At 37.0% G+C, this 27,965-nt stretch overlaps 1 protein-coding gene across 4 annotated transcripts in view; it reads right to left on the bottom strand.

Moving 5' to 3' along the window:
• Positions 1-5,981: 5,981 nt before the first annotated feature.
• LOC117294581 (dynactin subunit 1-like) overlaps positions 5,982-27,965 on the bottom strand; it is a 76,225-nt gene continuing 54,241 nt past the window's right edge. For all 4 annotated transcript variants that reach the window (XM_033777053.1, XM_033777052.1, XM_033777050.1 and 1 more), the window contains 11 exons: positions 18,177-18,276; positions 17,401-17,491; positions 15,457-15,585; positions 14,176-14,318; positions 13,315-13,496; positions 12,324-12,412; positions 11,497-11,568; positions 10,536-10,727; positions 9,538-9,687; positions 7,076-7,171; positions 5,982-6,262 (listed from right to left, as the gene is read on the bottom strand). In XM_033777053.1, the coding sequence (XP_033632944.1) occupies positions 6,125-6,262; positions 7,076-7,171; positions 9,538-9,687; positions 10,536-10,727; positions 11,497-11,568; positions 12,324-12,412; positions 13,315-13,496; positions 14,176-14,318; positions 15,457-15,585; positions 17,401-17,491; positions 18,177-18,276 (1,382 nt within the window). In that variant the 3' untranslated portion in view covers positions 5,982-6,124. The remainder of the gene's footprint in view (positions 6,263-7,075; positions 7,172-9,537; positions 9,688-10,535; positions 10,728-11,496; positions 11,569-12,323; positions 12,413-13,314; positions 13,497-14,175; positions 14,319-15,456; positions 15,586-17,400; positions 17,492-18,176; positions 18,277-27,965) is intronic.

The raw sequence follows: 27,965 nt of genomic DNA on the forward strand, positions 1-27,965 counted from the left end.
ATAGAGAGAGAGAGAGAGATAGAGGGGGGGGGGGTGGGGGTGGGAGAGAGTGTTTCCAAGTTCAATGTGTATACATAGTATACATCCAGTAAATGTGATGCGATCATGCAAATGAGTCGCAGATATCAGTATGGAGAAATAAGCTAGAACAGAATAACAGGAGTGTCATTTCCAAAAACAAATATTTCTGTAAATTTAAAAGTCAATGAAAATATTATCTTATTTTATATTGGCAACTTCCTTCCTGATAACTAACATCAAAATGAGCATTGATAAACAGCTCGACTTTAACCCCATTTTCTCAGTTTCATTCTCTCGCATTTGTTGGTGTTTCTACTTTCACAACTTTTAAACCAAAGGTGGTATCAGCTCAACATGGGGGGTTTTAACCAGTATTACCAGTAAAGCACAGATTATGATATTTTCAAGTGTATAATTTTGTTTGAATTGACCCAGGTCGACAAATGACAAATTTTGCTTGATCGCATCACAAATGATGACAATCCAAGAGTCAGATTACCATAAAAAACATCATCGATCGTACCTTTTTAAGCAACTCTCTTGAGCTCCTTTGCGTCATCTTGGCCAAAAAGATGATGGCTGGGTTACTTTGTAGTTTAGCTTATACGTCTAGTAAGTAGATTATGTGAAACTGTTTTTAAAGATGTTCCGCCAAGTTGCTGCCATTTAAGTAAGTTTATCTTTTATATGTTATGTAGTTTAAAGTTTCTTCGTTACATGTAATTGTCTATTTTCATTATTTATTATGTTAACTAAACCGCACATACTTGCTTAAAATATCCTACGTTGTTAACCAATTTACATTTTGTTATTTTTTTATACTCTGCACTTTCCAGATTTATTTTGTATTCCTACCTCATTCTGCCAAATACATTCCTTTTTTATTTGTGTAGCATTTGCCAATGCTGTTTGTGATAATTATGTTAAGTGAGACAACAAACATTTGCAGCTGTTTTTCTGTGAAAAAGCCAAAGATTAATTATTAATGAACTGTTAACATTTGTTTTATAAAGCTAGTACTATAATATGTTGTGTTATGATAATGTAGACAATAGATGAACACAAAACACGAGTTTTGCAAATATCCATATGTTCTGGAGTTACTCAGGGCTGTATTTGTTTCTTTTTGCATTAAAAATACATTGACTTCTTCATTCTACCTCCATGTACATTTAATATATATGATCATTTTAACGTCAAGGATAAAGAATATAATTTGTTTTAAAGTAAGTGGACACTGTTGGTAATTACTCAAAATAATTATTCGCATAAAACCTCACTTGGTAACGAGTAATGGGGGAGGTTGGTAGTATAAAACAGTGTGAGAAACGGCTCCCTCTGAAGTGACGTAGTTTTTGAGTAAGAAGTATTTTTCCACGAATTTGATTTTTAGACGTCAGAATAAGGTATTGAGGTCTCGGACCAAGCATCTGAAAGCACACAACTTCGTGTGACAAGGGTGTTTTTTTCTTTCATTGTTATCTCGCAACTTTGATGACCAATCAAGCTAAAAATTTTCACAAGTTTGTTATTTTATGCATATGTTGAGATACAGCAAGTGAGAATAACTGGTCTTTGACAATTACCAATAGTGTCCAGTGTCTTTAAGCACTGTATATATGTACTGATTACTCAGAACTTTCCGAGCTCTGTAAAAAAAAAACACAGGCAAATCACTCTGGTGGGATTCGAACTTAGACTTTTGCATTGCTCGAGCAGTGTCTTACCACTAGACCACTGAGCTAGCCCAGTGGCTAGAAGCACTTTGATCTTATGTGTAAGCAGCAGACCCGCTGCTAACTGCCTCTAGCCACTGGCAATGCAAAGGTCATGGGTTCGATTGCAATCAGAGCGATTTGCTAAAGTATGCAGTGTTACACATCCATGTATGGGTAAAAAAAAAATTATATTCAATGTAAATTGTTCCTAAAGTAAACTCGTAATTGTTTCTAAGGTATTTTTCAGAATTTACAGTTTAAATAAAAGTTTCTACAAAGTTCTCATTTTGAATTCTTTCCGTGGCTATCTGTACATGTGTACATATGTATGTTTTTATACTTGAGGCTGTATTTATTGGAGTCTATGGCTGTTGCTATGGGCCTCCTATGCTTCAATGCATGTTACCATGACAATCAAGTCATAGCCGCTAATTCAGACAAGGTCTTGATACATCCTCTATGATCAATCCTGGATTCCTTCAGTCAAATTGTGATTTGCTTGAGATGTGATGGAATCGTCTGAAAAGATTGACACTCGGGTCACTACAACCATTGACAACTGAGAAATTTGGGGGCCATTATGAGACATGATATCGCAACCACACACGGGTAGGCTGTGATTGATGCTCGCCGTTGCGACCATGTTGCACCAAATTGGAACTTTTAAAATTTTGTGTCCTGATCTTTTTGGGAAAATAGAATTAGCTATTGCAAACTGTTTACTGACCACTAGGACCTATAATGGTATAAATTAAAAAAATAGTTAATGGTCTGGCATTTTGACCCCAGCAAAGTCGGGTCATTAACTATTTGGGGGAAATGGTGATTGATGCCGACTGTCTCAACATCATGGTAGTAATGGTTGTAAACAATCAGTATCAGAGACTGATTTGTTTACACATGGGGCTGCCGCAAACCTCACCTAATTATGCTTCCACCATGCAAAGTTTCAATTCCTACCGATTTGTTCCTGACGGTCTTAGAAAGCGCACCATCATCCTGAAAAGTCAGTCGACTGTGGATGTCCTACGTTTGCAAATATCGACCTGAGGGTGTCTTACAATATAATAGTAGCTCAATCATTTACATGAAAATAAAATGATCAACAAATAGTAGATAAGTTTCTCAGCAATAGCATTTCTACTTTATTTAGACATCAAATACAGCATTGTCACCATAGAGTTATGTATAAGGACTATAGGGCGCACTGGTGATGCTGCTTGCACAAACGTGACGGGACCGCAAGGAGACACCCGCGCCATTTTGCACGCGCGTTGAAAAAGTACACGTTGGAGTTTAACGCTACGCGATGCTGTTTTGTCAACTTACAAAATGGCCGCACAAACACACGCTGTGAGATGCTGTTTTGTCAACTTAGAAAATGGCCGCATGCGCGCATATAGGCCAGTGCGCCCTCTAGTTCTTATATATAACTCTATGATTGTCACTCATAGGGCCATGTCACATTGTCACACTTTCCATGCAACCAGTTCAAAGCAATCTTCACATTGTTTTCTTGGTGATACTGAGATGGTTCTTAGAGGAACATTACAGAATTGTTTTTGCTCGTAAAAAGGTTGCTGTCAGTGTAAGCACATTATGTGATCCACCATACACATTAACTGACAAACCTGTAGAAGTTTGAGATCAATCGGCCATTTGGGTCACGAGAGAATATTAAAACCAATTACAAATTTTGCATTGCATTAATGCCAAAACAAAAATGAATAAAACGCTCAATGAGCGATAAACTCCAAACGCGAAATTAGATTATTTATTTCTCATCAAATACAACGTTCCAGACAGAAATATTTCAAGGGATGTTTTCAACTAAGGGTGTAAGTTTTATGTAAATCTGTGATCTTCACGGTTTTGTTTTACCAATTCTGTAACGTACCTTTAACCCTTTAGAGACCAAAGCGACCTAAAGAGGCTTGTACCATAGCGGCCGTAATTGGCCACAAGTTTTGACCTACGTCCATTCACACAAAGAGGTCAAAGGTCATGTCCAGATATTAAACTTTCCAATGTATTATGTTAACATAGTATCCCAATTTCTGAACACACGGCCCGTTCATAGTTTTTTGCATATAAGCAGAAAATGTCACTCAAACATTTCTGCTCGGCAACAAATAAGCAGGATACAGCCACAGATGGTACATGCGACATATATTTTTGGTTGATAGTCTTATTCTGCTGAGCAAAATCTTGATGTGCTTAGCTACCTTTGTGCCCGAGGAAAAAAATTTGGCCCTGGTGTGACAAGGGCCCATATCAATGTTTTTGCTTGCACAATTATTCATGTAATATAACAATGTTAAGTTTCTGCCCATTCATATTGCACTGAATGGGAATGTTTAACATTTTATTTTACTTGAGCTGACTTCACTTTTAAATCCATTAGAATCTTTCACCTTATTTTGAGGTTGAACAATTGTTCCTTTTTTAATCTGCCTGGTCCATTTGTAGAGCGTAAAAAACATTTGATAAACTTTAACCGGAAGAATGAACCCAAATGGGTTTACAGTTTGTAATTTTTGTTTTTTAATGTTTTTGATTTCCAAAAAAAGACATTCTTCAATAATCTTGTTTACCTCAACAAGTAGAAACCTAGTCTCAGCTTTTACTTGACATCTCTGTGTATTGCACAAATCACTGACCAAAAATGATTAAAAGTGAATTAAATTCCCCAAAACACCAGTTTAAATACAGCTTTTAAAAAGTTTCCCAAGAGCTCAAATCTAGCTTGAGTAATAACAACAACCCAATACTGATTATTTTCTATCAGAGTTGACCAGGGGTGTGTTTTGGAGTCCATGACCGAAAACAAGTTTCTGAAGTAAAATTCACCGACTGAAACAATTTCTGAGAGCTGCGCAAAAAACGATTCGGTAACAAGAAATAGTTCATGGCGTAGGTACATCTCTTGAAAATTCATGTTCTTAAAATATACAGCATTCATTTTGTTTTCAAGTAATGAAACTTAGCCTTTCTAGTTTCAACAGCATTGAATTGTTATGCTCCAGCGTGTTTCACTTTTAAAAGAATTTCATTGACATTTTCCGGTCGTTTTTCGAGTCCATCATCCTGAAACCCAGCCACACCGATCCAATAAGTCGGTTAGAACTGCTCAAGAATCCCGGGTTCGAATCCCACCCGAGTAATATGCACGTGATTTTTCCTTACAGAGTTCTGGAAGTACTGAGTATACAGTGCTACCAAACATCGGTGAAGGGGTAAGACAAAAAACTAAATATAATTCAATTATTGTTTGGTTGGACGCGAAAACGCTTAACCAATGACCAAAGCTCAAACATGTTTCTGTTTGGGGTCACCAAAACGCACACCATTTGATCTTGGACTCTAAGTATTCAAATTTAAGCCTCTATTTCAACGGTGTGATCATGCATACAGCTCTACAGTATACATCAATGTTAACAGAGATAATGGACATTGATTAAACTTGGATAAGTTATTGATGCTTTAAAGCTTCTTAGTTTTTTATAGTTAAACGATGCACATTATAGATTATATTTTATACCGATTTATTTGATTAATTTATTTATTTATTTTTTAAGTCGACACACATTGCCAGAAGGTTTACTAAAGAAATAAACTTAAATTGTATTTGATTTAAGATTTCCATTATTTCACCAATGTCATTGAAAAACCTTTGTAACTCAAAATAAATAAAAAAATGTAAAACCCTGAAATCCCCAAAAGAGAAACTTTGTTTCATAACCAAAACAAGTTCTGATATTTCTTCTTCTAAATTAATCATGCTTTTTTTAGTAAAACCAATTAAACAATTATGTCTACTACTTTGTTATGGCAGGCAAAATGCCAAAATAGGAAACCCAAAAATATATTCAAAGATATATTCAAACCAAAGATTGTATAGCAGTGTGGGAAATTTGAAATCTTGCTATATACTTCTAGACTACAACAGTTAAAGGATTTGGGTACTTTTTCAAAATGTCCATAGATTTACATTAAACTTACAGGGTTTGAAGATAATGATAGTGGAAAGCTTCCCTTCAAATCTTACTTACTGAGGTGCTGTAGTTTTTGAGAAATGAGTAAAACAATGTCATGAAAAAACGTTTGTAAATGATTAAAATAATTTTCGTCTCATGAGACGAAAATTATTTTCATGACATTGCTTTACTCATTACCCCAAAACTACAGCACCCCAGCACGTAGTATTTTCAGGGAAGCTTTCTACTATCATTATCTTCACACTGTGTAAGTTTAGTGTAAATCTGTGGACATTGTGTTTTTTGTCCTACAAAAGTTACATAGACCCTTTAATGATTAAGAAAGCACTACTTGCCACAGCTACCGATGATTCTGAGGGATTCACCGACGAGGGATTCACCGTCGTATCAGGCTATTAGCTGAGTGTGAACTTTCTGAAGCTGATCATGACGTAGACTGACTGCGTAGCTACAAGGCTTCTGGTCACCAATGATAGGAATGGACAGAGTACCAATAGAGGCGAATTCTGTTTTCTCACTCTGAGCCTATGGAAAGGAAATAGTTCAGATTAATTCATTCATTCATAACAATAATAATAATAATAATAACAACAATTGTGGCTTTTTATACAGTGCACATGTCTGTTACTCAGTGACGCTCCTTGCGCTGTTACATACAGTATTTCCTGTAAGATGTGGGACTACAAGGTGCTGTGGTGCAATTTGCTACAAATCAGACCAGGAACACCGGGGTGAACCCCTTCTCTTTTCGATAAGTGAACTGGGTTCTTTTACATGCGCTACATAATACATGGGACCAACAGCTTTTTGTCCCATCCGAAGGACAAAGCAGTGGTTAAGTGTCTTGCTTACGGACACAAGTGTCACGGCTGGGGATTCCAACCCACACTCTGCTGATCAGAAACACCAGAGTTGAAATTCGGTGCTCTTAACCGCTCGGCCACGACACTTCATTCATTCATTCTTGAGTGGCTTATTCTTTACAAAGAAATTTCGTATGAAGGACAGAGAATACATAAGTTCAAAAGTGAAAATCACAGAATGATGCTTTTAGGAGAGTCGCGTAAATACCAGCACTGGTCAACACGCAGTACATGCTAGAATAATGTTTGGCATCAAATTATATGTGTGACATTGTTTTACGAGTTTCTCAAAAACTAACCACAGAACCTCAGCATGGAGGTAGAATTATACATCAGCAAGTAACATTTTAAGGACAGCTTGTTACTATCATTATCTTCAAATGGTGTACGCTTAATGTCAATCTGTGGACATTGTGTTTTGAGTCCTACGAATAGAACCCAAACCCTTTTAAGCGTGTCTTAGAATCTGACCTACCTTGGAGAAGTCCGTTGATGGAAAGACAGAGAAGTCACTCTTAGCCTTGGCACCAGGACGTTGGCTGGACACTACGCTCTGTACCTCAGTCTGGAGCTAGGATTTCAAATCAAAATTGTTGTAAAAGTAAAACCGAATAAGCTGTTGCAAACTGCCAACTAAAAGGCCATACTATGGTACAAATACAAAAAATAGTTAATGGCCTCAATTTTTAACAGTTTATGTAAAGCATATTGATACGGTTATAGTAAAATGCGCTATTATAAGAACTAGTTATTATTGTAATTTAATCAAAGTAGAAACGTCTAAAGTGAAAACTGATATCTCTAAAAAACATCAATGAATGATGATCATATCATGACTAACTTATTAAAATCTGATCATAATCTAATCATTTATTGTTTTATGTGCACCACATACAATTATCTCAGCACACAGTAAAAAGTAAAAAGTTATAGTAATAAAAGATTACCATAATAAGAACGAAAGAAATTAGTTTTAACCAATGACTTAAAGGATTCATAGCTGTGTGCTGCACAAATGTTTGAATAATAACAGTTCTACCCACAGTGTAGTTGGTGCCGGAAACCGCGCCCAGCACTCAGAATTCCCCAACCACCACTGGAAGAATTTTCTCCATTTCCGAAAACCACATATTTTCAAAATTGTCAGATAAACTTTTGCAATTTCCTTTCAACAAAGATTTTCAACAAAACGTAAAATTGAACATTTACCAGTAGGCCTACAAAATGGTTCCAAAAGCCAGGAAAGTACTGCTCTGGTTTTGTGGTATTTTTTTGCGCCACTAATTAAATCCTTGGCACTATTTCAAAGCACAAAAATTGGCTTAGCATGAAATTTCTTCCTTGATGAAAACAGGATTACCAACAAAACTTCCATGTGATTTTCAGGATTTAGCAAATAACATTTGCATACAAGTATCAAGCAATATGCAACAAATGAAAATTTGGCTGGTAATCTTGTTTTTATCAAGGAAGAAATTTTATGCTAAGCAAATATTTGTGTTTACAGGCTTTATGAAATTGGGCCCTGGCAGAACCCTGGAAGACTTGGATTAACTTGGACCAACCGGTCGAGTTGGTCTTTGAAAAGCGTTGGTAACCGTTTGTTATAAAATGCATATGGGTAGAAAGATGTTGTAGAAGTACTTGTTTTACCTTGTCGACTAACACGGTCGACCATTTATGGGAGTCAATAAGTTGACTCCCATAAATGGCGGACCATGTCAATTCGCGACATAAAATGAAAACCGTGCAATTTTGAGTGATACTTGTGTGGTTCATTATATTCTACTTTTAAAACATCTTTCCAACCATATACACTTCACAACAAACGGTTTCAAACGCTTTTTTATAGACCAACTCGTCCGATCTAAGGCAACGTGTTCCTTTAAGTTTGTTCAATCTTCACATTCCACACTAAATGTCTACAGTTAGAGTAGGTCTTAAAAAACTAATCAGGAGAAACTGGTTTCAACACCATGACCAGTGTGTCCAGGGTTTGAACCCCAAGTATGACCATAAATGTACAGATAAATGGTTTAAATGGATGATTAGATAAAATGGTAAAAAATGGATGGATATATGGAGAGAAATGGATAAATAGATAAATGGTACATGTATAAATGGTTTATATATTATTTCAAAATACAAAAAAATACATCAAAAGTCAGAACAATCAATTGCATCAAACTTTACATTAATTCAATTTAAAATGCATAAGAAAATAAATTATTGCACAATACAGAACAGACAATCAGAAGATTTAATTGTGTCTAAATTTACATGAATTCAATAAAAAATGCATTAGCAAATCACAACAACAACAACAACAAGTTTAAACATAACAGAGCATTAAAGGAAATAGACTTTGGCAAATAGATAAAACATAGAAACAAGATATGGCAACATCACCTTCAGATTGCTCTTTAAAGACAGCGGACACTATTGGTAATTGTCAAAGACCAGTCTTCTCACTTGGTGTATCTCAACATATACATAAAATAACAAACCTGTGAAAATTTGAGCTCAATTGGCCATCAAAGTTGCGAGATAATAATGAAAGAAAAAAAACACCCTTGTCACACAAAGTTGTGTGCTTTCAGATGCTTGATTTCGGGCCTCAAATTCTAAATCTGAGGTCTGGAAAGCAAATTTGTGGAAAATAACTTTCTCGAAAACTACGTCACTTCTGATGGAGCCGTTTCTCACAATGTTTTATACTACCAACCTCTCCCCATTACTCATAACCAAATAAGGTTTTATGCTAATAATTATTTTGGGTAATTACCAATATTGTCCACTGACTTTAACTAGAGACCACATCGGGAGAACAAGCAACTTGTACCAAAAACAAACGGCCACAAACCGCTAAAAAGTCTGACCTTCTTCCATTCACATAAAGAGGTCAAACTCAAGGTCACGTCCGGATACAAATCTTACCTGAGTGATACTGGCGTTGAATTGGTGAACCTTAGCCATCTTATCGACGAGCTGATGAATGGGTGTGGCTTTAGTAATGGCTGGGACCACGCCCGGTTTACGCTGAGTGATGTCTATTACTCTTGGATTTGCACTTAGTAGATGCAACTCCTGCAATGGATTACAAGTAATTTGTCGATTATTAAGTATGGTGTATCCATTGTTGTGATTAAACTAACAAGGTACATGTATATTTATATAGGATTTGAGGCATTGCATGGTGAGGTATCAATGTGTATTTGGTTTGCGGTAACACCATGTGTGTATCTACTTGCCAGGTAGAGTTTGTTCTTAGAGAACTGTGTTGCTTTAGGTATATTTATGTTCATACATAGTTTTTGTCTGCTATTCTTTTTAAATGATATCTGTAAATGACGCATTGCAAACCTGTAGGAATTTTTTTTCTGTTGTTTAGAGTTGCCATCCTCAACAAATTTCCTTGATTTTTTTAAAGGATTTCTTTTTTTATTCGATTTAGAAAAAAAAAGTGCACATTGAAAAGCACTACGACAGTTGAAAGAAAAATTGCACCCTGTGCACCTCTTTCTTTGAACAGCGCCCTCTACTGTACATCAAATTAAAATGAAGTTCAGTCATTTCCATCAACATCCTTGAGGGCGCTATTCACAATTGCTGATTCCTGATTAAGCATTGTTAGGCCAAGTAAAAAAAAAAAAAAAACGCATGTTAATTACAGTGTCTTGCTTTTTTTAAAAAAAAGTAAGGAGGAGGAAGGGCCTTTTAAAATTTGGTTTTCTTTCAAAATGACTGCTCGACACATTTTTAAAGACTGGGCTTTTTATCGACATTAATTTTTTCTCATCTGAGATCATTTAACCGATCCTTTTTTTTATCCATTTTAAAGAAAAAGAACAGAAAAGGGGGCAGCCTCTAAAATTTTAAAAATTTTATTTGGCTTTATTAATCTTGTTAGTGATTGCAATTCAGATGTAACTCACATGAAGTAACTTGCGAGTTCTCCGAGCGAGCACAACGACGTCTTTCTGAGGCTCCATAGTAGCGGCTGGTGTAACAGCGCCTTCTGTTGTCCCAGTTTCAGCAGTTGGTACAAGGGCAATAAAGCCTGTTGGACTGGCAAGACCTGTTGGTTTCTTTGGTACATTCAAAGGTTTCAGGGTGTCCATCACTTTCTGTTAGCATAAAACAAAAACAAGATTCTCCAATGTGTTATTTGCAAGGACCCCCCATGTTTAATATGTGGCCAATATTGGTAACAATCCGCATAGACCAGTATCCAAATTTTATGTGACCCAAGTGACTGGTATCCTGCTCATTTTTGCTTAGCTAAACCAATATTTTCTGCTTAAAGTCAGTGGACACTATTGGTAATTACTCAAAAAAATTGTTTGCATAAAACCTTACTTGGTAACAAGTAATGGGGAGAGGTTGATAGTATAAAACATTGTGAGAAACGGCTCCCTCTGAAGTGACGAAGTTTTCGAGAAAGAAGTAATTTTTCATGAATTTGATTTCGAGACCTCAGACTTAGAATTTGAGGTCTCGAAATCAAGCACCTGAAAGCAACAGCTTCGTGTGACAAGGGTGTTTTTTCTTTCATAGTTATCTCGCAACTATATAATAAAGTATACAATAATGTCCAGGGTCATTAAGTAGCTCTATGAAGTGAGGCCCTGCACAGCATTTAACCATAAATTCACAGCTATATATTACAACAACATTGTTTTCATACTGACTCAGGGTAATGATGCATGTCGATGACTGCAGGTAACTAATTGAACAATAAATTAGATTATTGAAACTTAGTAACAGGGTAGAGGAAAATGGAGCCAGCATGGTAGGACAAAAATAAAGCAGATAAGAACAGCTTATGACATTGTGATGACAGATTGATCCGAATATAATTAACTACTATGAGTGAGATTAGTTTGTAATTCCTACCTTCATTTCAGCAGATTTCAGTCTTGTATTCTCTCCCTTGACCTTTCCTAGGGCTTGCCTCAATGAATCAATCTAAGAGGAAAGTCAAGTACATTATCACACCATGTCTATTTCCATTCTTCTAATTTACAGTAGATCAAGTTTTTGGCCATAACATGAAGCCCTACTCACTGTGAATGAAGATGTATGTAATGATTTACATGTAGAAGTTTGTGCTTCATTAAGCCCGGTTCGTACTTCCTGAGAATGCGAATGCGATACGAATGTTGACGTCACAAATTCGCAACGAGTAATTCGCAGCAGTTCAACTTTGCTCAACTCACTTGCGAATATCGCTGCAAATGGAGGGTTGTGACGTCAAATTCACGTCAAATTCACTCCGCATTCGCATTCGCAGGAAGTATGAACCAGGCTTTAGTCAACAAGTTTTGGAGGAGAAAAAGTGGAAATCACAGAGCAATGTTTTCAGGAGAGTCACGTAAGACTGTTATACACGCTATAATATTTGTTGTCTCACTGAGATGGAAATTATTTTTGTTAAATTGTTTTACTAATTTCTCAAAATCTACAGCACCTCAGCAGGTAATATTTAAGGGAAGCTTTCTACCATCATTATCTTCAAACTGTGTAAGTTTAATATAAATCTGTGGCTTTGTGTTTTTTAAAGTACAAAAAGTCCAAACACTTTAAGATTGGAATAATGTTTCCAGCATTCCCCTGAACCTCCCTGGGGTGCGTTTTTGGCGGTCGTAAACAATAAATGTTTTTGGTTTTTGGCCAGTGATTAAACACTGGCCATTTCAACCGAAACAGCTATTGGTGCCTACCTGTTGCACAAGTAGTGGCGAGTCTTTAATAACGACATGGCTGCCAAGAGGTGCACCTCCACCAGTGGGACTAGTTGGTGATGTACCACCTGAAAGATTTAAAAAAAAGAAAAGCAAAGATTACAAACAACTACAGGGTGTCGTTGCCGAGTGGTTAAGAGCATCAAATTCAAGCTCTGGGCCCAGTTTCATAGACCTGCTTAAGCACAAAATTCTGCTTAAGCAAAATAATCAATGCTTAGTAAAATCAGATAACCGGCCAAAACTCCACTCAATTGTTATGCTGTAAGTAAACAATAGCTCAATACCAGTCACAAGCAATGTTTATGGCATGAAATTTTGGCCAGTAGCATGTGTAAAATAAGCGAGCTATTTTCGTGCTTAACCAAATTTTTTGCTTAAGCAGCTCTATGAAATTGGCCCCTGGTGGTTAAGTCTAAGAGTGTGGGTTCAGGCTCCGATCGTGACACTTGTGCCCCTGAGCAAGATCTGTTACTATAATTGCTTCTCTTCACCCAGGGATATAAATGAGTACGTGCGAGGGTTCAATTCCCCAGGGTTTAACTGCTTACCCCTACTCCAGAGCAGGGGTGGCTATTCCCGGGGTATGGCTATTCCCCTGGGCTAGATCAGGGGTAGAGCAATCCAAGTGTGAAAGGAGAGGTCGTTAATTCCCTTTTTTTCTCCAGGAATAGATTAGTGTGAAAAGGGCTATAGAGTCCAGCTTCAAGATCCAAAAAAGTATGGAGTATCAATGTATCTCTGTTGCCATGGTAGGCTTTCCTGGCTTCTGGTTTAGTCAATAACTTAAGTTAGAGAGTAAAACAAACTTGATGTTCCATACCTTGATTACCGCTAGCGCCTCCCCCTACTACTGCTGCGATTCCAGAGGGCGCTGTCTTACTTGTCAAACAGCGCTTTCTTAGAGACAAGAGTCTGGCGATGTTTCAGACTTTAGTTAGAGAGTAAAACAAACTTGATATTTCCATACCTTGATTACCGCTAGCACCTCCCGCTACTACTGCTGCAATTCCAGAGGGAGCTGTCTTACTTGTCAAACTCTCAAACAACGCTTTCTTAGAGACTTGAGTCAGGCGCTGTTTCAGTTCCAGCTTCTCTCTTTCCAAGACGTCAATGTCCGACTGCATGTGATCCAAAGTATCGTCAAACTCCCTGTAAAATCATCGGATGAAAGCTGTATCAAACTTGGGGTAAAACAATAGTTATCATTCTTTATCCCAAATGCAAATTTCCATTATTAAATCGTTGTGGTACCCGCCCATGTTGCCCTTAAGTTGAGCATCGCCATTCAGGGTGGAGCTCAAGAGGCCAACCGTGTAACACTTGGGTGTGTCAGCTGGAAGCAGACTACGATTCCCGGGCATGGCAGCTGTGGCAATCCGCATTAGAACGCATCGGTTGGGCGGCTCTACGTCCACCATGATGGATTCAGAGAATGATGATGATGATGATGTACCCACTGCTAAAATATAGGATTTGAACTGCCTCTAGCTACCGGGCAATCTCAGTGGTCTAGTTGGTATGACACTGCTCTAGAATTGCAAAGGTCGTGGGTTCAAATCCCACCTGAGTAATATGCCTGTACTTGGGAAAGCTTGGGAAAGTACTGAGTATACAGTGCTATCACACATCGGTGTGTATGGGTAAACCAAAAATAATATTCCTTATCCACGAAGCTTTCTACCATCATTATCTTCAAACCGTATGTATAATTTAAATCTGTGGACATTGTGTTTTGAGTCGTACAAAAAGTACCCAAATCATTGAAAAAAAAACCGAACAATTTCAAATGTGAAAAAAAACCACAAAAAAACCAGTATACAATGCTTACTTTTCTTTCTTCTTGAGTACCTCCTGCTGTGCCGATAATTCACGCTCAACTTTTCTGACTTTATCTTCTCCGTCTCGGCTAGCATTTTCTAATTTCTTCTCAACGAGTCCAAGACGTACTGCATTGGCGCTGACTTCCTCTTGCTGCACGAAAACAAAAATATAAGAACAAATAATGAAACAAACTATTGAGCAACGTTTGCAAAGCAAAATTGGAGCTATCTAAAAGAAACAGTTTCTCATTTAACACCTTCTGTTTTAAAGTGTTCAACTGATCGTCTTCAGCTCTTTTTTGTATATGCTTCTAGCTGGTCCTAATGTTGTTGTTATTTCTTGGGCATTATTTGTATAACTAGCTCATTACTGGCACATTTTGGAATTCTCCCCATCTGTTTTCTAGTTTTGTTTTGTCGTCTTTGCTTATTGTTTTTGTATTTTGTCTCGGCTTATCAGAAAGGCTTCTTACTCACAACTTAAGCTGCATCTACTGCCAACTTCAAGTGCCAACTCAAAACACACCTATTCCCAGCTTATGATCTCTTTGTTTTAATGCATTTTCTTTATTTCTTTGTATTTAATTCTGGTGTTGATTGGTGAGGTGTTGTTTTCTTTGTAGAGTGGCTCATAAATGGTCTGTATTATTCAAAATACTCTTCCAAACATGACAGAGTCAGTGGCGGTGTAATGGTGACCAGTGTCTAACCAGGGCCCAATTTCATAGAGCTGCTAATAACAGGCCTGTGAGTGGACCCTTAAAAAAATAGCTGAAACACTACATGATGTAAGAATGATCGTGTGATGTCAAATAAGCGGGCGTCACGCATTTTACGCTTGTCGAATTGGAGCACCCCATGAATCCAGTAACTAGGTGTGTCTCACATTATTATTGTAGTTGGACATTATTGTTACCAAATTTATATAAGGCATGCCATTACAAAACGAGAAAAAACACAAAAAAAAAAAAAAAAACCCGGGAAAAACAAATCGTCCTGATCAATAAAAAAACAGATATCTGCTTTAGAGTGGAGATTTCATAGGCCTATTTTAAAAGCAGACAATATTGTTTAACAATTGTCTGCTAAGCAGAAATATGCAGGATACCAGTCACAAATTGTACAAAAGGTATAGGGTAGTTTGGTTGGTAATCTTATTCTGGTAAGCATCAGTAGTTGTGCAAAGCTACTTGTTGAGCTTAAGCAGCTCTATGAAAATTGGGTCCAGGAATAGTGTCAAACCAAACTAGTATTCTGTATAAGTATTATGATTATCACGACAGACAAACCTTTAATTTCAGCTGTCTCTTCAGCTCCTTCAACTCACTCTCCTTTAGTTCCAACTTGTGGCCAAGACCTTCCGAATCACAGATCTCCGACTTGACCTTAGCGGCTCGTCTAGCTATTGGAGGTTGCACCTGTGATCACCATTTAGAAAAACAGATTGACAGTTAATTTATCTGATCATAAACATCATATCCCTTCCCTGCGAATCCAATTATCACCTTTATATTCTCCTTGGCCTTGGTAATACAAATAATCACGAAAGAGACTGGGTGACCTTGACCCAATCTGGCTATAATATCTACTTAAAGGCACTGGACGCTATATTGGTAATTACTCAAAATAATTGTTAGAATACTTACTTGGTAACAAACAATGGAGAGCTGTTGAGGGGTATAAAACATTGGAGAAATGACTCTCTCTGAAGTAACCTAGTTTTTGAAAAAGAGGTAACTTCTCACTCAAATAATAAAAGACTTCAGCTGAAGCCTTTTATTATGCATCTGAAAGCACACAAAGTAATGCAACAATTTTGTTTCTTCCTTTATTACTCTCTTGCATTGCAAATTTGATTTGTTATTTTATGCATACGTTGGAATACACCAAGTGAGAATACTGGTCTTTGACAATTACCAATAGTGTCCAGTGCCTTTAAATTATCACCTAAAATTTGCCCTAGATCGAGGACGACGTTTGATCATGAGAAACCTGACAGATGCTTCAATAAGACCACCCCTGACGACACCTGCGCTAGCTTCAAAGAAATTGTTTGTTCTCTTTTGATTTTTCAGCGCGACTATCATGTGAATTATTAATTTGACATCTTAGTGTTCAGGGGCTAGAGGGCATACTGAGACAGTAAGGTCGATAAACGCAGTGTCAGGACAACCGACACATCGCAGGTCATCGACTCTGATCTCAATTTAATAGTGTAAGGATAATACATGTGAGGCATGGCATGTTGAGGTATCAGTATATATTTGGTTTTTGCTAACACCATGTGTGAATCTGTACTTGCCAGGTAGAGTCTGTTCTTAGAGAACTGTCTTTCTTTATTCTACTACCGCGGAGTAGATTGTTCAGGTGTTCGGGAGACTTCTCAGTTCTGAAAAGAACTTCCCTGCTTATTAACTGTACCCGGGCGGATGGTATAAAAATTAGCTGGGAATAGGATCGTAATTAACTGTACTACCGCGAAGGCAGTTCATAAAGGCAGTGGACACTATTGGTAATTACTCAAAGTAATTATTAGCCTAAAACCTTTCTTGGTGACGAGTAACGGTGTAGTATAAAATATTTTTAGAAACGGCTCCCTCTGAAGTGCCATAGTTTTTCGAGAAAGACGTAATTTTCCACGAATTTTATTTCAAGACCTCAGATTAAGAACTTGAGGTCTCGAAATCAACCATCTAAATGCACACAACTTTGTGTGACAAGGGTGTTTTTTCTTTCATTATTATCTCGCAAGTTCAGTGACCGATTGAGCTCAAATTTTCACAGGTTTGTTATTTTATGCAGATGTTGAGATACACCAACTGTGAAGGCTAGTCGCATCATCACTCATTGGATCAAACTTATCAGCCTCAAGATTTCAAACCAATCAGAACCCCCGTTAGATTACCTTATCTGATATATCACCATCACTTATTGGATCAAACATCAGCCTCAAGAATTTAAACCAATCAAAATGGCTGTTAGGTTACCTTATCTGATCTCATCATGACTCATTGGATCAAACTTATCAGCCTCAAGATTTTACACCAATCAGAACCACTGTTAGATTACCTCATCTGATATATCACCATCACTTATTGGATCAAACATCAGCCTCAAGATTTCAAACCAATCAGAACCACTGTTAGATTACCTCATCTGATATATCACCATCACTTATTGGATCAAACATCAGCCTCTTAATTTTAAACCAATCAGAATGACTGTTAGATTACCTTATCTGGAGGTACATTGGAGTCATATTCTCCTTCCTGTACAGCTTTGCTGATCTTACTCATGATGACCATCGATTTCACCAAAGACTCTCTGAACACCAAACAAATACATTGGATTCACTTTTCATTTGTTAACTTTCAAAACAGTAGAGGGTAGTAGAACAACCCTCACTCATCTCCTAGAGCAAGTTCGATCAAGGGACTATAGTTGACTATTGTTGACCATTGGACGATTTTGCCTGGTACCCAGGATGTATTTCATGCATAGGTAAACCATGGAACATTGACTGGTGGTTGACAAAATGGGCGCTGAGCGAACTTGCTCCAAGTGTCTTACTCTTAGCTTATAGGGAATTGATGTGGGCTCAAGGCAGGTTTCTAGCACAATTCCTGAGCTGTGTATGCTAAGAATGCCTAGTCACATGGAGTATGCACGCGCACAAGCAAAAATTACCTGCTAACCTGTGAAATACGCTTTATGTTGTGCGGCATTCCCTGCTTAAGTAAGCATCGATTCTTTGCTTACAGTAAGCAGAGCCATTAAAATTGAGCCCTGATCTATAAAAGCTCTGGGCCCAATTTCATAAAGCTGTTAAGCAGAAAATACTGAGTGGGGCATCGGTTGCAACAATGTAAACTTTTGGCTGGTAAAATCAGTTTCTGTTAAGCAATATTTGTCTGTGCTTAGCAAGTTTGTATGCTTACAGGCTTTATGAAATTGGCCCCTGGTATGGACACATCCTAAGATGGATAATCCAGGAGATTGCCGTACTAACCTGAAGCTCTGGTAGGGTCCTTTATCTTGTTTGCCGTAAGCCAAGTCTGAAGCCCTCTCCGCAATCTCCTCCAACCGCATAGCAGGTATACCATCAGCATCTAGCAAACAAAATAAAATATTTAATAGATGTTTAATTTGAATCGGGATAAAGAATATTTGTTTTGGTCTATCCATATGAATTGATGTATGTGTTGGAACTGTGTACTCAGTACTTTCCTGAGTTCTGTAAAAAAAATCATAGGCATATTACTCGGGTGGGATTCAAATCGACGACCTTTGCATCTAGAAAAGTGTCTTACCAACTAGACCACCGAGATTGCAGTAAAATAAAACATCTTACAACTAGCAGGCATGATATTATCTTTTCCTTTTCTTCATTTCTAATGCAGCCTTTGTGATTGAAGATAGTTGCACTGCCATACACACCGGGACGAACAACTTCTCTTAGCGAAATTTTAATTTCTTTCTATCTTCCTTTCTAGTGCAGCTGATTGAAGATAGTGGCACTGCAAGACACACTCTTTGCAATACGTGTGTACTGGGGTCTTTTATACATGCGTTGATAGTTTTTATAACAATACACAGGACCTACAGCTTTACGTCCCGTCCGAAGGATGAAACACTGGTTAAGTGTCTCGCTTAAGGACACAAGTGTTACGATCGGGATTCGAACCCACACTCTGCTGATCAGATACAGCGGAGCTTGAGTTCGGTGCTCTTGGCCCGACAAGGCCACGACACTTTCATTTGGTCCTTGGGGAAAAACTTTTAACATATTTTTTTAGTACAGAGGCTGACCTACTTATTCATATGGTGTAGGCTTTAATAGACTTTTTCAGGTTGTTTAATCCCAATTTCTTCTTTTTCCATGGGGGGGGGGGTGTTGCCATTTGCAAAAACAACTAGTGAACAAGTAATGTAACGATCTGATGAATTTATTACTAAAATAAACAAAAGGGTTAAAAAAAAAAAAAAGTGGTCACAACTTCTTCTCTTCAATCCAAAAGACCAATCCATTAAGCTGACCGCCCCATTGCATTTTGACCAATCATAACCCATCGCGCAACCGAAAGTCCGACAAAATAAAGTCCGACATGCGTTCGTGTATGCTTGACGGGCGCGACAGAGTTGTGCAGAATGGCATTGGAGAGGCTCACGTTTTTTTTTGCTCACACGTGCGCCGTGGGCGGAGCCTAATGGATCGGTCCATTGGTTGCAGCTTAACCCTACTGTTATTACACATTAGAGAACTAGATTTACACTACACAACTGTTTGTTCAAGCTACCCCAGTGAATGACTAACAAACAACACAATTAAAACCCATTCTTTTCAAATTGCTGGGTTCGATAAAAAGAGATTGGCATAAAAAAAATATCCTGGTAGACAGAATTTACAATATCTTTTATTCAGTGATGAGAACCAATTTAACGCATGAAGCAGTCAAGGTAAAATAAAATTGAAAATGTGATGTCACTTTTTTAATTTCTTTTTTATTTGTTTAGAATTTAAAGTTAATGACTCAATGGAAACTCTTATATGTTCTGTCAGGGTAGAATAATTTAACCTTGAAGTATTAACTATTTTGTCGTAGTTTTATTTAAAAAAAAAGTACAGAGTCCTTTGTTCAACAATCTCATATGGTTTCTGTCTGTATGTAGGAATTATCACGGAAGAGATAAATTATTATTTTAAAGGCAGTGGACACTATTGGTAATTACTCAAAATAATTATTATTAGCATAAAAACTTACTTAGTAACGAGCAATGGAGAGCTGTTGATAGTATAGAACATTGTGAGAAACAGCTCCCTCTGAAGTAACAAGTTTTCGAGAAAGAAGTCATTTTCCAGGAATTTGATTTCGAGACTTTAGAATTAGGTCCCGAAATCAAGCATCTGAACGCACACAACTTCGTGTGCAAGGGTGTTTTTTCTTGCATTATTATCTCGCAACTTCGACGACCAATTGAGTTAAAATTTTAGTTTTTTTTGTGTGTGTGCATATGTTGAGATACACCAATACACCGAGTGAGAAGACTGGTCTTTGACAATTACCAATAGTGTTCAGTGTCTTTAAATATATCCTGTTAGGGAATTCATAATCAAAATGACATCCCCTCTCACTGTTTATGTTACACCTAAAGCTTGCAAGCAGAGCCATGAAATTGGTAGCCTTTTTTTGCAAAAAATAACACCCAGCATGTCCAGTACGGCTGTTTGCCTATCATGATGTGTCTAGGTATTCTTGACAAATTTGAACAACAACTCAATAAGCTCAACACTCATTCGATTTTGTTTGGCAATGAATGATCAATTGCATTAGCACTCAACAGTCAAACAGAATAATTTAATTTCAACAGTTCAGCGTTCACTGGTCAACTTAGATTATTCAAATTCATTGGGTCGCAAAGATCGTTCCATTCCGCCTAAAGCCAACAGCAAGAGGCTGGTCAACTGTTCAGTTTCATCAATTATAAATAGAGTAGAAGAAATTTAACTGAAAAATTTTGAAAAATGTAGTCTTGAATGGCTCAAAATGAAACTGAAACGAACCTGAATGAAAAGTACAAAATCATGTGTGTATGAAAACAAAACTGAAAGACTAGCACCTTAAATAAACTAGCTCTAATAATGTCAGGAAATATGGGTAACATTTTTTGCGAGTTACTGAAACTGAATTTAGTTTTGCTGAAATTGAGAGGGGAAACCTACACTATACATGTATACACTAAATCTTGAATGTGGTTTTGCTGTCTACAGAACTTGAATTTGGGGGAAAGTCCACAAGATTGTAGCTCAAAACTTTGAGAGAATTTGTTACAAGACTGGAACAATACAAGAAAAAAAAAAACAGTTTCACATCTAAGCTGTTTTGGGAAAAAGAGAAGATTTATCTCATATTTTGTATTTATCGCCCAGGTGTTATTTCCTAGGCACATGGCCAATCAAAACTAATCTAATTCAACTAAACTCAGTGATTGGTCAGACTCCAACGACTGCTACAACTACGGCTATGGCTGTTGCTAAGGGTGTTGCTAAGGACATACCCCAACGCAAAATGACACGGAAATCTAGCTGTAGCCGTAGCCGCTGTTTTGGTGACAGCTTTAGATCATTCCTAGATAAATTCACCATTATACAACAATGCCTCATCCTCAATCAATCATAGATGTTCAACAGACGACATGACAACCCAACAAAACATCAAGTAATTCCCCATGATGTTCCTCATACTATCCCTGATGCATCAGACTATTTATTACCCCCCCCCTCCACCAGACCAAGGAAAAGAAACACTGTAATTACAAACAATGACACGCCCTAGCAGTTCACAGAAGCCTTTAGAGTGCAGAATGTAGGTGGATACAAAGACTTATCTCACAATAGACAAGATCATGTACTTTTGTTGTTGTTAGTGACTAATAAAAGCACAAATGATTGTCAAGGAAAGTGCAACACCAGGTGCCTAGCCCTGAAAAGTTCAATTGACCCGATGGTTGCACTTTTTTTCAGGCTGTTGTTCTGTAGAGTTGTAGTTTCGCTTCATATCTGTTGCACTTTTAGGGGATACTAAACGTTAATCCCTGAGATTTTAAACACCGTCACTGTCATAATGTCAGTGATTGGGTGATGTTCACAGCTCAGGGTCATCGTTCTTTTTTTTTTCTTCTTGAGAGGGAGACCCTTTGACCTTGTCTTATTAAGCAATTAGCGACTCCATTGGCCGGTTCAGCTGTTTGGCACGTTGTTCACGCTCATAAAAATTTATCATTGTTTCTCCACGCGGAGATCACCTTACATCAAAAAGACTCCATAGAAAAGAAAAAAAAATAGTAAAAATAAATATAGTAAATCACATCTGAGCTGAGCCAAGGACTATGGGGGACTAATCTAGAATAGTTTGTTGCACAAAATAGTTAATGGCCTGACGTTTCGACCCTAGAAGAGTCTTTTTCAAAGGCTAATTGACAAGACTCTGCTATGTTTTATATTGACACCATACATGTAGGTCATTTTGGTTTGTAAGCGATTTGCAACAGCTAATTCTATTTTCTCAAAATATTTGGTTGTGAGTTTTCTTTATTGGCTAAAAAGACGAACAGACTAAAAGACTGAGTTTCAATCAACCTCTGGCTATCTCTCTGACAATTCACAAAATTATGATCAATCAACAAGTAAATTGACATCAGCAGGAAAATACAAATGTTCAAAGAATTGGACATAACTTAAATTGTATAAAGATTGTCATTTCTAAACTATTTAAAAATAGTTTTAAAACATCAACATATAGGATGTTTTTTGTCTCGTTGTGCACTTTCTACTGTTTAAAACATCTACATCTGGATTAACTGAAATTTCCGTCAATTATTTTTTAAAACAACAAAATAAACTGGTTTGCCAGCAGGACTCAATTTCATGAAGCTGTTTTTAGCAGAAAATACTGCTTTACTAATTTCTTTGCACAAAAAATTGAGAGGGACACCAGTAACAACATAGGGTTGAGCTGGCCGAGCGGATAAGAGCACCGAACTCAAGCTCTGGTGCTTCTGTTCAGCAGAGTGTGGGTTTGAATCCCGGTCGTGACACTTGTGTCCCTGAGCAAGACACTTGTGAGGTACCTGTGAGGGCAGAGATGGTTCTTGTGATTGATTTAGCCGAGTAGCGCATATTAATGTTGCACAGGCTACATACTCCTCACCAGGGAGCTGAGATGGTTTAAGGAGTGATTTGAGGCCCAGTGACCAGGGGTAATAATGTGAAGCGCTTTGGGACTCCCTCCAGGTTTGAAAAGCGCTATATAAAAAACGGGTTATTTTTTATTATTAACAATAATGCAAACTTAATACAATTTTGGCTGGTAACCTGGTTCTTTTCTGTTTTAGCAAATTTGTGTGCCAGACTTGTATCCATGACAACATGGTGCGCAATTCCATTAGTACTGGTTCTTTTCTGTTTTAGCAAATTTGTATCCATGACAACATGGTGCGCAATTCCATTAGTATTTAATAAATGACTACAGAAAAAAAATTAATCATGACAATTAATATTTCTACTTCTTGTCAATTAAACAAATAAGATGATTACTATTAATAATGGCGCCATTGGTTTGATGGCATGGAATTATGACATGGTATAATGAATGCGTAGCTCAACCTAGACAAGTTGACTCCATTTCAGTTAAGACATTATTAAAGGAACACGTTGCATTCGATCGGACGAGTTGGTCTATAAAAAGCGTTTGTAACAGTTTTTTTAATAAAATGCAGATGGTTGGAAAGATGTTTTAAAAGTATAATACAATGATCCACACAAACTTGTCTCGAAATTGCGTGGTTTTCCTTTAACTGTGCGAACTAACAAGGTCGGCCATTTATTGACTCCCTCAAATGGCCGACTGTGTTAGTCGACGAGGTATAAGGAAAACCGTGCAATTCGAGGCATGTTTGTGTGGATCATTGTATTCTACTTTTACAACATCTTTCTACCCATGCATTTTATAACAAATCGTTACAAACACTTTTCAAAGACCATCTCGACCGATCCAAGGCAACGTGTTCCTTTAACGATGACGAGAAAACCCGAAGCCGACAATCACCTCAGCATCGGGGTGTATAGACAGGGGATGCATTTAATTACGGAATAAAAAAGGAAGATGGAGAAAAGGTCTTTAGATAATGATGGTGCCGTCTGCCCTTTTATAAAGTACTGGTTCAGTTGAAGGAAAGATCCATTAAAGGCACTGGATACCTTTGGTAATAGTCAAAGACCAGTATTCTCACTTGGTGTATCTCAACAATACATGTGCATAAAATAACAAAACTGTAACAAACCTTACGCTAACAATTATTTTGAGTAGTTACCAATAGTGTCCATTGCCTTTTTTTAAAGTAATTACCAATAGTGTCCACTGCCTTTAAAGGCACTGGACATTATGGTGTCCACTGCCTTTAAAGGCACTAGACACTATTGGTACTTACTCAAAATAATTGTTAACATAAAACCTACTTGGTAACGAGCAATGGAGAGCTGTTGACAGTATAAAACATTGTGAGAAACGGCTCCCTCTTAAGGAACATAGTTTTTGGGAAAGAAGTAATTTCTCACTCATATATTAAAATACTTTAGGCCTGAAGCCTTTTATTCAGGCATACGAGAAAGCACACAAATTTGCTCAACAAGGTTATTTTTTCTTTCATTATTCTCTCGAAACTTCAATGACCAATTAAGTCAAAATTTACACAGGTTTGTTATTTTATGCATATGTTGGGATACACCAAGTGAGAAAACTTGTGTTCAACAATAACCAAAGGTGTCCAAGATTTGGGACCCTAGATATTAAAACTAAGTTAGGACGAGTTAAACTCGAGATAAGACTAGTCTTAATTCTTTGTGAAATCCACCCCAGGGCCTTTAACTAGAAATGAGTCTGGACTCTGGAGGGTGGCACTTAGAAAAAGGTTGTTGCCTTTTATTCCAAGCAATAGGGTGACTGGATGCATTACCTAAAACATGGAGTTTGTAAGCCGCCAGTATATTTAGTGTTCACCAACATCACCATAAGCCATGACTATCCATTCCTCTTTGCTAAACAGATGTTTGGGTACTATTTGTGTGACACAAAACAAAGTCAACAGATGTGCATAAAAATTACATGGGTTGAAGAAAATGACGGTAGAAAGCTTCCCTTTAAAATATTACTTGCCGAGGTGCTGTTGTTTTTGAGAAGTGCATTAAACAATTTCACAAAACATGTTTTCATCTTAGTGAGACAAAACTATTTTAGAATATTTTTTACAATGGATTTACGCGACTCTCCTGAAAACATTGCTTTGTGATTTTCAGGTAAAAGAACCAAGAACACTTATTATGGCAGAGCTGCTAGGGGTTAATCCTGGTTTTACAGGGCTTACATAGCAAGCCCCCTTGTTTTCAAGTTTACTCAGGCTTGCGAGCTACAGTTACTTAGTTCCACTGGTGAGGCATAATCGGTCTGGATACCAGCAGAAACATACAAAAAATAATTCAAAAACAATAACAATCAAATTATATTAATGATGTTCGGTTCAATTCCTACTTTAAAGTTCGTTCCAATGAAACAATAACTGCAAATAATTCACCCTGGCTCCAACTAATCTGAAACCCATACCCTAGTTCTCAGTGAACTTTGGTATTAAGCTGGATTTCAAGCCATCACTTCCACTCATAATTTAGTAGTTAGATTGGTGTCACTGTACATCAACATCTCACCAATAATACAAACTCTTTACTATGGATGTCTATTATCAGAAATGACATTTCCATCCACCCCTGTTTGAGTAATGGACTGAGCTAACAAAACATTTTATTGTATGGATTACAATCATGGTAGGTTAAAAGAGCGGTGCAGACTATTTGACAAAGAGGTGAAGTTTAGTGTGTATTTGAATTTCATGGGGGAAAAAAACACACAAATAAGTGACAAACATTGTATATATGCGTATAAAACAGAGTCTTCAAAGACAATATAAACACAGAGTTCCTTCCACAATCAAGTGAATTAAATGAATTAAATGAATTAAAAAGGAAAGTTGAAATAATGAATTAAAAAGGGAAGTTTTTCCACTAAAGCTCACCCACCTCTTCACAACAATATTTATTTAAACACACCCTTGTATGAGAATGGAATGGTCTGCTTTGTCCAGTGTCTCAGGCCAGTCAACCACAGTGTACTGTTTGTTCGGCCTATAGCATTACTAGCCCAGGGGAGATACAGGTTGTCTACTTATTGCAAGGAAACCCTCTGGGCTTTTACAAAGGAAGTGTCAATTTTGGAAATTAATGTTATACTGTACAGCTGAATAGCAGGTTTGACATGGGTATAGAATTTTAAAGGCAGCGTAAGCTTTTATATAAGAGTAAACCATACATCCAAAGACTGCGGTCTGTAAAGGCAGCACTCACTAAAATTCAACAACAAGGGGGTCAAATCGAGTTTCCAACACCACTAAGGTGTACCCTGCAACCCCCTATCTTACTCTAAAATTCCTGGCCACCTAACTTTATGAAAAAAAAAAAAAAAAACCAACACACATCATTTTGGATCTCGCGTAGTTCTTAATGATATCAATTGAACTGGGATGGATATTGTTTGTTTTATAAATAATTAAAAAAATCAAGTTTTCTGGAACGAAACATCTAAAAAAACTAACCTGTGAATTTTTTTTACTGAAGAACAATATTAAAAAAATTCTTATTGAGATTGATTTCTACAACAGTGACTGGCCTTATTTTTTTAAGTATTTATATGAATGAGCATTTCCCTTTCCTCAAAATGAAATGACAAAATATGAATTTCTTTTCCAGAAAGATGAATTCTTTGAAATGGAAGCTCTCATGATAGCTGCTACTACTGCCAACTGTTTATTGCCGAGTGATAGGCTGTTAGATTAAAAGTAAAACAATTCAATTATTCATTCAATACTCAATAAAATTAATAACTTTAATTAAATACACACTGTCAATCACCAATCCTTCCAACCCATAAAAAGAACACTATTTGACACGTCAATGAACTAACCACAGCTCCACAGGTTATTTCTGTATAATTAGTACCATTATATTTAAAAAAAAAAAAATTATTTTTAGTCACTGACGCCCAAAATATGTATCAAATTCATTCCAACCCAAAAATACAGAAAAATTCATTAGCTGTGTAACACGTATATACGTGTTATGTAGATTGCCGTCTCATTATTTCTAAATAATCCAGTACAACTGGGTAATTGCCAAAAGAAAATTTCAAAATAAAAAACACTCAGTTTTGTTTGGTACTCTGAATGGGTATGAGGAACTTCACATTAAGAATTTTGATCAAATCTGCCACATTATTAAAATTAATAATTTCATGATTTGTGACCAAACTCGGTTTTATTAAATGAATGTGAAACAATCCCCATGAGCTGCTGTATGCCTATGATAGACACCAACTGTAGCAAGCTTTAAAGAAAAAAACAACATCCCATAATTCTATTTGTAGATATTGCTGGATGTTACGAAAGCAAACATCACACCAAATACATGTTGATTTTTAATAATCCCATCCCTTCATCTTTTTACTGACAGCATCATTACAGGGCGTTCTATCATCTAATTCCAGCCTCACCGTTTGTTGTACTTTTCCCATGGTTTAGCTGGTCAATTGCCAGTCAGGCTCCTCAGGTGAACCTAACACTGTACTATCGGTAGGTTCAAAGAACTCCGGAAATAACATTGACTCTATTCTACACGGACATAACAAGAAGAGAGACTAAAAAAAATAAAGAAAAAAAAAAAGCTTGGTTTATCAGCGGACATGCTTCAGCACCATGAACCAGTCTCTGAAGTTACTCCATACAAGGCATGCATTCAATGGACAAGCCACAGGTTGGACTGATCCATTCTACATTCAAGGGGGTAATCAATTTTAATCACCTGGTTTTTTTTTTCCCGTTTTTTTCTTTTCTTTTTTTGTATTCTTTGAGTACATAAATGTCGAATGAGCTGTGGTTAATAATCCGTGACAATTAAGTATTGTAATAAAAAGGGAAAACTAAACTGTAAATAATGTCAGTAAAGTCTGAATTTCAGGCAGCCCTCCTCTGTTTTGGTTTTATACGATTTTAGAAATTGTGTACAAAATCAATGCACTTTGAGCAACAAAAGAACCCATATGGTAAAAGTTTATGTGCGTCCCCATAAGCAAAGCAAAGCTTTTGTAGCTCGTGAATTTTTCACCCCTTAATTTGATAAAATGGAATAACCCCTAGTGAT

Source organism: Asterias rubens, chromosome 9 (genome assembly GCF_902459465.1).
Source record: "Asterias rubens chromosome 9, eAstRub1.3, whole genome shotgun sequence".
Classification (NCBI taxonomy): domain Eukaryota; kingdom Metazoa; phylum Echinodermata; class Asteroidea; order Forcipulatida; family Asteriidae; genus Asterias; species Asterias rubens.